General features: G+C 38.4%; 1 protein-coding gene across 2 annotated transcripts in view; it reads right to left on the bottom strand.

The window, feature by feature from the left end:
* ube2f (ubiquitin-conjugating enzyme E2F (putative)) overlaps positions 1 to 15,502 on the bottom strand; it is a 68,547-nt gene that overhangs the window by 42,087 nt on the left and 10,958 nt on the right. For both annotated transcript variants that reach the window (XM_079254824.1, XM_079254823.1), the window contains exons 4-5: positions 14,678 to 14,743; positions 5,807 to 5,874 (exon numbers count right to left, since the gene is read on the bottom strand). In XM_079254824.1, the coding sequence (XP_079110950.1) occupies positions 5,807 to 5,874; positions 14,678 to 14,743 (134 nt within the window). The remainder of the gene's footprint in view (positions 1 to 5,806; positions 5,875 to 14,677; positions 14,744 to 15,502) is intronic.

The following is a 15,502-nucleotide window of genomic DNA, read 5'->3' on the forward strand; positions in this document are numbered from 1 at the left end:
TGAAATGCTGAGCATTTTTGAAAGTGTGTCACGTCTTTAACTTGCCCAGTTTATCTTTCTTTTGTTGCCTGCAAGGAAGGTCAGCACTTACTCTGAATAATGTGATGCTGAGAAATAAACTGACAGGCAGAATAGACTCTCAACACACTCTGAAATGTATTTTATATGACATAAATGACTATGATGGACTAGCGAGCTGTCCATGGTGTACCTGCCTTTCCCCCAAAGACTGCTGGGATAGGCTCCAGCTTCCCCACGACCCTTCATCGGACTAAACGGTTAGGATAATTAATGAATGAATGACATATTTAAGAATGAACAACATCAGACGTAATGGTGCTTAAAGAATGGAGGGAAAGCTATGATATGTGTGTGCATCAGTATTTAACGGTGCAATAAGCAGATATTGATCATATTTGGACTAAAGGAACTAAAAAACATTGCTGTGTGAGGAACAAGAGGTGTAATTTCATCTAGAGCAGGGGTGTCAAACTCCAGTCCTCGAGGGCCAGTATCCGGCAGGTTTTTGTTGTTTCCCTCTACCAACGCAGCTGATCCGAATCAAATGCATCCAGCAGCTTCTTGTCAACCTGTTTTTAAGTTTTGGTCAGGTGTGTTAGAGCATGGAGACAACAAAAACCTAAAGGATACCGGCCCTCGAGGACTGGAGTTTGACACCTGTGATCTAGAGTATAACATGACCTTACACAGCATTTCTCTGTGCTGATCCCCTGTTCCATGTTGAGCAGCTGGTCCAGACCCACGTTGATGTATGTGCATGTGTATCGCCCATAGACTGTATATAAAGAGATGGACAGAGCCTGCGTGACGTCACCCATAGGTTTCTGAAGAGCTGAATTGAAGTTTGGTGGGCGGTTCCTACCGTCGCAATGTTGGCAGCAACATGCGCGTCGTCTTGCCAGGAAAATACAAATATGGACAAAGAGGTGGAACTGAGAGGACAGCCGTCAGCGTCATGGTGGATGATTGACATCAAGCGAACTCGGAGCTTTCTGTAGCTAAAAGCTAACCGAGATAACAGGAGCTAACCAGCCAACGGAGGTAAGCGGGCTAAAGCTAAGTCACGTTGTTAACCGGCTAAAAACCGCTTCATCAAGTTACAGATAGCTAAGCTCCTTAAAACCTGATTAAATTACACATGTAACTGATGCAGGAGACCAACAAAATTGTCTGTTCCTCTGCGTATTTATTTTCTGTGCCAAGCATAAATGGGACTTAAGTTCAGTCTGATTCACTTATGTAATAAATATGATAATTTGCTTTCCTTTTAGGAAATATAGAGTTTTGATGTCTTCATGATAACAAACTTAATTGAAGCTGATGATCACCAATGCACTTGCAATTAGGGGCAGTTTATACTAGCGAGGTTTCCATATCAGGTTGGTTACATCATAACCACCATAGGCTGTGAGTAGGTCCGCACAAGCTCGACTCACGTCGCATGCCTCGTCGGACTCAACATGAATCCCAGCTATACAAATGCAGCTGTGGAGAAGTACTCCCTTGTGAATGGTCAGAGTGTGAATACGTGTTTCCAGGTGTTTGGGTCTTGTCGCTGAATGAATGTCATTGTCTGTTAGTGTTCTAAAACAGGAAATACTTTCCCGAACTGAGGCAAATCATAAAAAAAAAAAAAACCAACAAAAAAAAACAAAAAACTCTGCCCTGTGGAGTTTACTAGCCACTTTCAGCCCTACTGCCACCTGCAGTTACAGAAATGAAACTGCAACACAACGCTTTTACCTTTTGCTTGAGTATAAACCTATACTCCAGATGGCATGCAAGTATAAACCAGCCTTAAGGGGTTGGAAGGTCATACTATAAAGGCAACCAAATGCATTTAATCATACTTGCTTCCTTATATTGTTTTTACTGATGTTTTTCAAGACTATCAAAACAATATTGATAGGATGGAAAGAGGACTTGAAGAAAAAAACTTTATTACCAGTTTTGTATGCAGGTATGAACTGTCACAATTACAACAGAGACAATCTGCTGGCAGGGACATGCTCAGTGGACAGAGAAGGATTTTGCTGGTTACAAAGATATTTGAGATCTCTGCTTCACACCAGTTATCTCAGAACAGATTCTAACGATGCCATTCATCATTTTTTGCTGAAAGTCTGAGAAACCTAGCGGATAAAAGAAAAACTCAAGAGACTGCGTGAGAAGGCTGATAAAAGCGATAGAGGATGACAGGACTGATAGAAGGTTTGTAGAGAATGTGAACTTTCTGTTCTTCTGCTTCACTTAAACCTCTGTATTCAGAGTAAATTCCAAAAGATCATCAAAAATATTACCCATATATTTATTTGATATCATTATTTTGAAGTTCTTTGGGCTGCATCTCTGTTATTCTGATCAACTCTATTAATCTAAAATGAATTATAAGCTACTTTATGTTAGATAAGTTTAGAAATAAATCAAATCGGGCCCCTTTCTGAGATCTGCATCCATTAAAGCTTCACATGAAGAGTGAATATTAAAAGATCTTCAGGGTTCATAATCTGAGAGGTGGCCAATTACAGACACCCTACATTTTCTGCACATCAGAGTCTGTGAGAATTTATATAAGATACTGAGGCAAATTAAAATCACTGTGAAAGAACTATTAAAAAAATCTCACTTCATAGTTCTGAAATCTGATAGTCACTATGTTTCTTTCTGCCTGAGTTCTCCTGTGAATCAAGTGTTTTATGTAAAGTTCCTAAGATAAAACATTAAATAATTATCATACTTTCTCAACCAACGCAAGAGAAGAGGTAATTGTTGTTGTTTGTCTGTTTATGTACAGACTGGATCCGTCGTGCTGTTACCAAGACTGCACAAAAAGTACTAAGATAACTTCCATAAATTTGTTGTAGAGTTGAAGCATGGGGTAAAATAAAAACCCATCCAGTGTTGCTGTAGAACAGGGGTGCCTAAGTCCAGTCCCCAAAATCTACCATCTTGCAACTTTTAGACGCATCCTGAATGAATTGGCTGAATTCCCTCTTCTGAATGTCATCCAGCTCTGCAGAGGTCTGGTAATGAGCCATTCATTTGTAAGCCTGGGCAATCTTGCTGCAGAATGTGATCTGTGACTAATTATAGCAAAAATATTTTAAAAATATGGCAGTCGCTGGTCATACTATTAAGTATTATAGCTGTATAAAATCATGTGTGTAGGAGTGGGCTGAGAATTGCTGAAAAAATATATGACTGTGTAATGTGTTTTCTTGATAGGACAGCAAGCTCAGTAAGGCTGCAATGATTTGTCGACAAAGCTGACAAAGTCGACAATAAAAATTCAATGACACAAAATTTCATTGTCAACACGTATAAACGCCCATAACAGCTTTGCTAATAAAACGCTGCGCCAGCCAACTTGACAGCATTTACCAACCACGGCTTTTCAGACCGTATAAGAACTGTAAACACCAAGCAAATGACGCAAAGCATCACAGGAAGTGCTGGGGGCGGTATTGTCACAGCATCTCTGTTTAAACAATAAAGAACAAACTGACACCGGCGCAAACTATTTCCAAAGTTTGGGGATATTTCACGCTAAACAAAGTGTCAAACAGCTGAAATGTGTAGTCTGCCATGCAGAGTTGGCATACCACGGCGGCACAACGGTCATGCATTAGCATCTGAAACGAAAGCACCCCGGAGTCATGGTTTCCAGCGAGTAGTGATGTGCTGTTGTTACCTCTGCCAAATAGGTTATGTTTTACCGGCGTTAATTGATTTGTTTGTGTTGAAGATAACTCAAAAAGTTATGGATAGTAGAGCTGCAACTATCGAGTATTTTTGGAATCGGGTACTCTGTCAATTATTTCTACAAGTAATCGAGTATTCTAACGATTATATTTTTTTAATTATAATTTGTAAAACAAATACTAGAAACTCAACCAAAGTAAATCGATAAATTTGTATTTGTGAAGCTGTTGCATGTGTTGTTACTCCTTAATGCATGAGGAAAATGTGTTTTAAAATGTGATACTTTGGTGCAGTCAACGTGTTTCTGCACGCGCTCAATGTGTGGAGAAAAAATTCTCAACCGATCGCGAATTCCTGCTTTTTAAAAGATTTAAAGAAGAATTTCCGTAGAAAGAAGGACTGACTTGTAAACATGTTCAAAGTATCTAAGAACTAGCCCATGTCTTTGTGGATGACACGCCTATTAAAAGTGTGTCTGTTTAATACGGAATAACCTCAAATTACTCAAGTTACCTGAGTAATCGTTGCAGCCCTAATGGATAGAGTTTCATGAAATTTTCAGGAGTTGTTGGAAATGTGAAAAGGAAGAACTGATTTAATTTTGGTGGTGATCCTGATCAAAATTTGGATCCAGGAATTTTTTAAAGGCCTTGGCAGAGGTTTGCGCTCTTCAAGTGTTTTTCTAGTTCACAGCTTTTTTCACCAACTATTTTCTCTTTCTCGGCTATTTAGCGGGAGGACGCAAATAAACCGAGCCGGCTCGGGGAAATCCTTCCTGCATTTTCTCCGCCATGTTTGCCTTCAGAGTTTCTTCTTCACTACTTTGTATTTTCATGCTAACATGCAATTTTTATGCAGGGTGTGGCTATCAGGTATGCACTGCGGGAGGGGGAAGAGGGGAGCCGGGAGGAGAAGCTACGAAATATAAGAAATGAACAACTCCATTTGGGTCCGAATGTTTGGATTGGTCAGGGTTTTTACAGATTTACAGTAAACTGAGGGGTCTAAATATATTTCTTATTGTTCATGATTACAAAATGTACAGACTACTATCAGGACAAGAAGCCACTTCAGCCAGAGTAAAAAAAAAAAAAAGTCTCTGAGAAAGATTACCTACCCCAGCTTTAAGTACATGAAAAGACCTTATTTCTTCCTTTCTCTGGTCACAGTGAAAGGAACTACACTGAGCTGAATATTACCCCCACGGTTTCCAGTGGTACTAATCTGTTCACTGCATCCAACTATGTACCAACAAGATCTCAGAAAATGGACTGACACAATAAAGAAAGATGGAAGCAGCTCCAGGTAAAGGATGTACTTTTCCTCTCAGACCCCAACTGTGTCACAACTCTCACTAATGTTAATTATGGCTAGCAACAAAAGCATTTCAACAGTTTGCACAAGCTGCTTTTGCGTAGGATCCTCAGTGTGATCGGACTTAGTAAAATCCAGCAGGCATTCATCACATCTGCCAAGGCTCATGTTAGCATCCATGTTGCAAATGGATGGTAAATTCAAGAACATATAACTTAATAATTCCCGGCAAGCGGAGAATGTTCAGACAATTAGCCACTGAGTTACTACCAACAGAGAGAGTAATCATACTGACAGGCTTTTTGCTACCATAATGGTGTTTACAGGTTGACTGGCTTAAGAGTCTAAGGTGCAGCAAATTCCCCAAATAGCACCTTTTATAATTAAAAAACTTCCACACCAGCTCTGAGGCATTTTTTTAAGTGGAAACAAACAAGCCTCTTCAGGGTCACACTAATAGAATGAGCAGCCCAACCCTCATTAAATCTTTAAAGCAGGAGCTACTGACTGGAAACCTGTCTCTGGCTTGTCATTACATAAATATCATCTAAGAGGTTAAAATTCAAGTACAGCAGCCTCATGTCTAAAAGGAATGGGTAAAGTTTCACCTGTTCCCTCATCGTGAATCACTTTAATCCGACTAATAGCATTATTACTGTCTCATAGAAATTGCAATGGCATGGGGAAAAGTCACACAAATGTACACATTAAAGTAGACACGTGAACTGAATTTTAGGGCCAACCCTTCATACATAACGGAACTACTTACCACCATGTTGTAGGCTTCAGGGACATCTATTTCAAACTGAAACCTTCCACTTTGGTAGTAGCCCTCATCTGAAGAGACAAGAGTGTGAACAAGAAAATAGTCATCAATATTTAATTCATGAAAAACAAGAATATGTCTCCCATGAAGACAGAGCCTTTGGCCAGAATCATCTGCATGATCATGGTCATCAGGGTTAAGAAATGCGTCATGAGCATCAGGAGCCAAGAAAATTTAGTTTTATGCCGGCGCAATTAAGCCTTTGAAAGACAAAAACCATAACAAAAAAGACAAAAGTTACATCACAAGTCCGTGCTTTGTGTGCAAGCTTTTTTTTTTCCCTTTTAGATTTCTCATCACTGATTTTAACTGAGAGAAGAAACCATGATGCATCTTTCCATAAGGATCTCTGCAGTGTAAAAACTTTTGTGTGAAAAGAAAAAACGTACAACTTATCAGTAACAGAAATACCAAACTGAAAGAGGTCGGTCCTGCGTGTTGTGAACAAAAAAAACATAAGGGATCATTTATCTTTGTATAAGCATATTATATAAGCAGAACACTACTATACTAGTACTGTAAAGTCAGCTTTCTTATAATCCATGCACATGCAAACACAGCAAATCTGAGAGTGCCATGTGCGCATGCAGACAACAATATTCTGTTATGCACATTGAAAATTACATTTTCAAAACTTAGAACAGGAAACAAAATTCAAGCTTTACTACAAGAAATGTTGGCCTCACCAAGTAGTTTATCGATTTAAATATGTCTAAATGCGTACATTTAACTCAACAAACATTTTGTAAAATATTTAATATAATGTGATCTTTTTGTCTTTTTTACAGTATTTTAAGCTTGTCTGACTTTTCAATTGAATTTTTTTTAGTTTATAAAACCCCGAGGGCCCCTAAATGGGATATAATGGTGCCAAAATGGACATTTTGGATCCCACGCATGAACTGTCTGTCCCAAAACCAATTTGTTTCTTCTTCCCTTTATTAGAGTTGGTCTGAGAGATAATACTCACATATTGCAATATCTTCATTAATTCTTCACCTGTACAACATTTACTGACATTCACATGTCTCAACAAATCTCAAGCATGTTTCTTTTACTATAAATGTAAAAGTATTCAACAGAGACACAGAGAGAGACAGATAGAGGTGATAAGAGAGAAAGACGAGATAAATAAAAACTGTCTGAGATGAGACTGCCAAGAATGAAACTGACAATATTTCCAAGAAGCCCACATCAGTAGGAAAATAAACCCTATGACTAAGTGAAGATAGTTAGGTGCAGACTCTTAGTCACTGAAAAGACAGAAAATGACAGAAATATAACTTTAATGTTTTGTAGGACTTAATTGTTTCTAAATTAAACAAATAATGATGCGAAATGTGAAAATATTTATTAATCCCAGAGGAAATTTGCAATATTTTAATATAAAAACAACACAATGAAGATAATAAAAGTGTATGAATTAGTGTATATTATCAAGTAGGGACACCAATGCTTAGGTAGGATACAGTGAGGTTCAAACAAAGACTGCAATCAGAGTTTATCCTGATTACTTCCATAAGTTATGTAAGAAATTTTACATACATTTACATATTAAATTAAAGCTGCAGCCCAGTTCTTGGTTCTCATACCAAGAACGTTGGACCTCTGTCTCTCAGGGGAGTGGCCCCTCTAAAACCAGACTGATCTGGATCAGGAAGGGGATTTGGTGTGATACATGTTTGAATACTGGCCCTTCCTTCATTTTACTAGAAAATGAAGTAGGGAAATTGTTCCAAGTCTCTATACGGTAAAGTGTGTGAATGCTGGTAAAATGATAGAATAAAAGGCCTGAAGGAGGATGGTGGGAAATCAAGTCCAACAGACAAGTAGCAGGGCTCTAAATTATTTATTTGCAGAAGCTCGTGGTGACTTCTTTCCGTCCAACTGTCCTCTTACACATTTACAGCTGCCCTTACTCCTTACATGCAGCCTTGACAGCCATCAGAAGGCTTTCTTAAGGACGCATGATCAGTTTGAAAAGTGTCTTTAATGAAACGGATGTCATTTAAAGTGCTGCTGTCATCTTATGAGGACATCTTATGGCTTGAAAAGGCATTAAAAGGCTCTAGCACTGTCAGGGATAAGAGAAGGTGAAGTTGGGGGGGAATTATCTGGACGGAAAGAGATGAAATGCCTGCTCAGCTTGTTTGAACTCTAGCAGGTAGACTGTCACTCCTGACAACTTCAGAGTGAACTTGAGAAGTTGGGGAGACTAGGAGCAGGGGAAAAGAACTTGGTAATTGGCCATGTAATGATCTTACAGAGTGCAGGCTCATGAATATAGGCTTTGCTGCCCGAGCAGTCAGAATCAATCAGCTTTGCACCTTCTGTGTCAAAATGCTTGTTCAGCTGTCAGACTATACGGAGACTTGGGATATGAGACACCAAAGTTAAAAAAAAAAAAAAAAAAAAAAAATCTACTGCTTCTGTTATGATCACGACACAAATTCCACGTACATCTGACCTCAATTACACAAAAGAGCTACGAATAGCAGTTTTTAATGACTACATTTTACATTTAGATCAAGAGACAAAACTCTTCATGTTGTGTGATTCATTAAAAGGAGTATTGAAACATCACCCAAATCTTTTTAATTTAATGAATACAAAAGTACGATTTAACGAGATTGGAGACTCTCATGTAGCATAAATGGAACGAGACACAGGAGAAAGAAACTGTGTGTGGGATTAAAAACCATTCAGTTTGAGCATGTGTTGCATAGAGCGGTGCAGAAAGATAAAGAGAAAGCAACAAAGGCAAAAGATAGACGGATGGATGGTTACAGCCCAGGGAGGCAAAAAGTAGAAGGAGCAACAAGAGACACACAGACAACAGGAGCATTTACTGTATAAATACTGCAGTCAGAGGTCATAAATAATTCCCAACTGTCTTCAATCAGCAGTCAGTCTTGTACACATGCTCGCGCACAGACACATTCCTACAATATCACTCCATATCCTCTAAATAAATAAAAGCTCCCCCCAAAAAGATGTCTGGCTATAGTTTCTAAAAAATTTGCTTTTTTTTTTTTGTTATAGTTATTAAATAATATATTTGCCAGAATAAAAATAATGCCTCCTTGACAGTTTGCATGTTGATGTCCCACATATTCATCATCGGCTCGGATACACAATGCCTGCAGTGCAGATAAGTCATCCTCTGAAAAACATGAACTACCTCAATTCATTGGCACGCAGTTGTGATTTTCCCCTTCCAGAAAAGACACTGAAGCTGAGTGATGCAATCAGAGGATGATTGGTGTTGAAAGATTTCATCCAGAGAGACCTCTGGAGGACATGAAGAACAGCAGGGACAGCGAGAAGGAACGGATGATCTGAAGGCTAAAATAAAAAATTTTAACATAACAGGGTTTTTTTTTGTCTGTGTGCTATAGTTTCATCCATGCGAACAATGACTGTAAGGGGATAAATAAATGCCATCAGGCAGTTACATAACATGTCTGCCCTGCTTGTTGTATGAATAACGCTGATCCAAGGTAAACAACCCATCATCCCATCAGATATGCAAATGATAACAAGAACAAAGAAAACAAAACAGAACAAAAAGGAAAGAGGAAGAAGATGAAAAGAACTCGTGTAGCTCTGAGCTATAAATTCTCCACACAAGTCAAGATGATTCTACCTAACACTGCAAAACAGATATTAGGCAGCCTGGAGCCCGAGGCAGACTGCCGCTTCATTTCAAACTCTCACATTTGCAGATAAAACAAGACAAAACTGTAATTCATATAAGTAAATTGCAACAGGAGAATATGACATAAACAGCATGTTATTATGTTTTTCTCATGTCTCTTCAGTACTCAAGTCAACAGAACAGATGCCTAAAACAAAATACATTTGGATCATTTCCCTTTAATGTTTTCGCATTTCTTCAGTAACTTTTGGTCACATGGTTATCGATGTGGCAATTAGTATTTAGAGTACGGTTATGATAAAAATGATTAAACATACAACGTACTGACGAAAAAAACACATACATGTGTTGGCAGATAAGGGGAGATGAAGGTGAGGGGCTTACGTAAGGAAAAAAAGAAATGGAAAAAGAGAAGGCAGCCTGAGATGGGTGTGTGTGCTAGAGGTGACAGGGGCGTGTCAGGAGAGACAGACGTTTTAAATAATGGAGCGCGTCTTTCTCTGGGAACTCAATCTCCATAACAACTCCTCTTAAAAAAAACATGACACCAATCCTTTTCTTCCTCATAGCAGGTCTTTGCTTTTCTCTGTAGATCTTGCTTACAAAGCCCTTTGCGGAAGCTAATCTGGAGTTACGCTGCCTGTTTGGGTGGCAGAGAGAGACGAGCGCACAGCAAAGAAATAGTCATTCATTTTTCATACACAAAGCTGAGAACAGCTTTAACAGGTCAAATGTATTTATTACACGATCATAAAACTAGCTTGATTATTTAATGGAGAAATATTTATTAAGCTCAAAACTCAAAGTAAGTTTTGGAAAAAAATCAAAAGCAAACAAAAAAACAAAAATTATGACTGTTGTTGAATATACATAACATAGGTCTAATATCAGCAGTTACAAGAACCAATAAAAACTCATCTGTGATCCTTGACATTGTAAACTTTTAAGATGCCCTCATTTAAAATATGTAATAGTCTTAATAACGACTTGAATATTACTTATGCATCTTTTATTTATTCATCAGAATAACGAGGGCCAAACTGCATCCCCACCCACCATTAGTGGAGAAATTAGCAAGGAGCTAGCAGGGGCTCGTGATTGCTGGAAGAGTTAAGAAAATTGTAAATGGCCTGCACTTGTACGGTGTTTTTTCACTGACCACTCAAGTGTTTTTAAACCACAAGCCACATTCACTAGTTTGCACACACCCTTACAGCACCATCAGTTTAACATGTGCTGTACTTTCACCCTGACTATCCACATGCCAAAGACAACGTAGGGTGTAGTATCTTAGCCAAGGACACTTTAACCTTTAGTCCTCCAAAAATCAAACCAATGGAGAACCTTCCTTCTTTCTGAGCTACAGTCGCCCTCAAAGGAATGGCTGCGAGCAGCTAGCGCAGTCGCTTAGCCTGGATCAAATAACGTTCAAATGTTAGCTGCTTATGCTCCCATTTCGCCAATGGGTCAAGGTTGGTAAGCATTTTAAGCATTCCTACAGTCAAAAACTGGGAAAGGTGCCAAAATATTGGCAACTGATAAAATATTATTTGCCTTCTTTAATAATTATTTTGAAAATATATGTATTAATTCTTATGTGTAATTTATTTATCAATGATACATCAATAAATACAACTTGTTCATGAACACATTGTTTTATTTTGACAAAAATTTGTTTTTATAAGTTTTTATAAGTTATAAGTTGTTAGTTATTTAAAAATTATTGTTTTTTCTAAAATATTTGGAAAAAAATTAGCAAAACTGTTTTTTTTTCTCTTTTTTTGTCTTGCTTTGTTTTTCTTTTTTCCTTACTTTCACAATATCCTATCCTGCCTATCTCAATTTTTGGGATGATTCTACTGAGGTCAAAAGTCTTACTGCACAACTACAATCCATTCATTGGTTAAAAGAATCGTCATACAGCATGTCACAAGATCCAATCCACTCAATGTAATATAACTTATCCCCGAAGCTAGTACGTCGCACTTACACTCAGCCAACTTGCACCTATTTTATGAATACCACGTTGTGATTTTTATATGAGAAAAGTTTTTTTTAAAAAAACTTAAAGACCAACTCCAGTGAAAATCATGTTTTTTTGCATTGTTCACATGTCTATGTAGCATTTTTGTGACTCTAAAGGAACATATTGTTAAAAATTGGTTAAAAATGGATTTTCCAAGTATTTCCAAGTTTAAAGCATTGTGAACCAATGGCAGGCCACAAAAGGCTAGCTCAGACAGAACCTCAGTCATATGTCATAAACCCACAAGGCAGCGCCGAAAGCTCCCGACACGCCCCTCCGCCCGGTCACAGTCTGAGGATGAAGAAATGGCAGATCGGCATGCATGTGCATTAGCAGGTTACAATATTAAGAAAAAAGCTCATCGTGTTAGCTTTCATCGTCTACCACAAAACTTTGCTGTGAGAGAGCAATGGATTAGGTTTCTCGGTCACCAAACTCAAAATACACTGAAGACTGGTTTGTTAACTGGCAGCAGAATAAAATGCGCTTTGCCACCAAGTCCAGATGAAGGCCAGAAGCTGTGCCTTCTATCAAGACGCCATCATGTGGAGTTCCTGTGTCTTTATCGGTAAGTTTGCTTTTCTGGAAGATGCATAATCCATCCGAGCCTGACTCTTAGCATTTGCTAACTTACTTTTTTGTTTTAGCTTCTAATTTGTCAAAAACTGCATGGCCCGACTCTGTAAGTAAACATTACTTCCTCAAAATGTCCGCATAGAACGCACAGGCAATGCGATTTCACATTCTAAGACTCTTAGGTGAAGACTCAAATTTCAAATCCTCATCCATGGCGCTGATGGCTGATTTTGTTCATGTCACGTAACACCTAATCTCATGGTCAGATTAATAAGGCTACAGCACAGTTCTTGGTTCCTCTCCCCCTGTCTGACAATTTTAGATGCTGAGGCTCTTCTAAAAGTGAGGCTAAAACCACATCTGAGCCATGGTTGGATGAAGCCACTAGTGCCGTCAGACGCCAGTGCAGAAAAACAGAAGAAAACTGGAAGATGGACAAACTCCAGGTATACTTCCAGATCTTTAAAGGACTGCTGGCATCAATATAAAAATTTTGGGTGTGAAACTGGACAGTGATTCTAATCTAAACGGCCAGATTAGTGCAGAGGTTGAATCTAGCTTTTTCCAACCAAGGTTAAATATATTCTTTCAATGTCGGATTTTGAAACAGTATTTCAAGCTTTAATAACAAGACTGCTCGATTACTGCAATGCTCTTTAATTTGGTGTCACTCAAAAATCTTTGTCCCGTCAGCAGCTGGTGCAGAATGCTGCAGCACCCCTGTTGACGGGAACATGGAAATGAGAGCAGATTTATCCTGCACTGGCTGCATTTTCTTTTTAGGATTCGTTTAAAATCCTTTTCTTTGTTTTAAAGTCTTTAAATGACTATGCCCTGCCCTACCTGCGCTCTATGAGCTGCTACATGTGTACACCCCTTTCTGGGCCCTCCGGTCAGCAGATTAGCTGTTCCTGGAGGTCCTGAGAACGTGGAGGAAGCTGAGAGGGGACAGGGCCTTTTCTGTGGTGGGACCAGCTCTGTGGAACTCTTTGCCACTGCAGGTCAGACAAGCTTCATCATTGTCCAGTTTGAAGTTACTTCTTAAGACCCACCTCTTTTCATAGAATGAGCAACTTTATTGCTTGCATGGTTTTTATTGGTTTTAATTATTTTATCTTTCATTGATTTATTGTTTTATGCTTTAATGTTGTAATGAATTTATGTTCAGCACCTTGTTCAGCAGTAGTTGTCTGAAAGTGCTTTTATAAATAAAGTTGACTTAGTTTGGCTTTAAATTCTTATAACCAACCTAAAGACACAGACAGCTCATCATTTCTGGCTACAAGTTATTACTCTGTTACTGTTCTAAATAAATAAATGTTTCCTTTGACAGGACCTATGGAAATTTCAGATGAAAAAACATGAGATAAATAAGCTGAAAAATTTGCAAATGCCAATGTAATGTTTGAATAATTGAGCCAACATCATTAACCTGCTGGTCTGATGATATGCACCTTAAAACAGCAAGGAGGGAATCGCCCTGATAGCCCTACACCCCATCCAAAAACCTGCGTCCTCGAACGTGTAAACCAGGGGAAAAAGCTGTAGTAGACTATGTCTTCTTTTTTTGTTTTCTTTTTTAGTAGGAGAGAGTATTTATAAGATACTAAAGCCTCCACACCATCATTCAGCGCTCCTTTAATGTTTAAATGACATGTAAAGTTCACTGTGAAACTACTCATTTAAAAAAAGCCAACAAATGATCACATCTAAGGGGAACTGCTCCATTAGATCCATCCTTATATGAACTATCACATTTCATGGGCCAGCTGTGACCTGGTTGTGCCTGTAGCGGTACGTGACAGAGCGGATTAATAACAAGGTTACCATGTTATTAAATGATCCAGATAATCTGGCTACACTGTTTGTTTAGACCCTCAAAATCATGTGTGTCTTGCCCTGCCTGATTCTACTGAGACCATTTCATTACTTTATAAATTTCAGTAATTGCTTTGCATAAAATATTTCATCAGTCATAAAGGCACACAAGCAACGGCTTTAAATTCATGCCTAGCTCCGTGCATCCAGGATGTCCTGTGCTAATAGGAATGTGAAGATAACATCAGGCTGGTACAGAGTGGAAGTTGGTGTATGACAGGTAGGAAACAGCATGTGAAGAGGTACAAGAAACTTCTCCACTTGTGAGTGTCAGTGTTTTCTTTTTACTGTACAATATTTGACAGGAAACCTCTTTGTTTGCAACACTGCTGAGCAAGCAGCACAAACTTTAGGATTAATGAAATTCCAGCAGTAACGTGAACACACAAAGACACAAAAACTTCTATTCAAAGAGGAAACTTTAGGACGTACACACAAACGCATTCAACCTCCCTTTCCATCACAGAGGAATTCTGTCAGCTCTGACAAAAACCATTAAAGCAGAAACATTGTGATGCTGTTCTTCTAACTGGAGGGTTTTGTAATGTAACACCAAGTATAACATGATATAAAGGAAGAGAAACGTAAGTAACTGAAAAATATGGAGAGAATATCAGAAATGTAAGGATTTGGGATAAAAATGTAAAAGTGCAGGAAGGAACTTTCTTTCTCTTACCGGGAGACACTGCCAGCTGAAAATGATGCAGCTTATTTTCATCTGGGAAACTGGCTTTGCACGTACCTGCACACAAAAACAAATTGTGATGGGAGGGAAACCCAAAGTTGTATCTTCAACCCAGAAGCAGCTGTTTGAAGTTTTATAATCAACATCAATCACATTCAACGAACTCCTCTTAAGTCAGAGTTTGCTCAGTGTTTTCTCTTACAGTATGTTTGGGTTTATGCTTTGCCTTTAGTTGTCCCCATGGCAACATATTCCCCCCTGGTGTTCTAGGACAGATACTGCATGCAAAAATCTCTTATTTTTTTCCCCTCTTTTTTTTCCTTTAATCATGTTCATGAGTATTAAGTTTTTAATCTAATTAAACATTGCTGCAGTAATCCCTTTAAACCAGCAGCTTTATTTAACTCTTGAGTTGAAGGGACTCAAAGAGGGGAAACTCAGAGTCTTCAGCTTCAAAACACTAACTAAAAGTTTATTCAGTTAACTCAGTGTCTTTTATCTGAGTTGAGCCCTGTTGGTACATGGAGAACACAGTCTGTTGCAATGTAGCTAAATCATACACGAGAATGGAAATGCTCACAAACTCAAGACGCTACGTAAATATAACCAATATAAATTCTATTTTCTAAAAAGGGGAAAGCACAATTAACTCATTTATTAAGTAACCATGGTGAATGAGCCATAGTTTAAAGTAGTCTTTCCTCCAGGAAGAACATTTCTTTCAGAAATAGAAACATACGTACAGCACAGCACTCAAACGGCTGAGGAATTCATTACCTAACATCATCCATCCACCTGAGAAACAAATTATTAAAT

Source organism: Telmatherina bonti, assembly GCF_933228915.1.
Source record: "Telmatherina bonti genome assembly, chromosome: 15".
Classification (NCBI taxonomy): Eukaryota; Metazoa; Chordata; class Actinopteri; order Atheriniformes; family Telmatherinidae; genus Telmatherina; species Telmatherina bonti.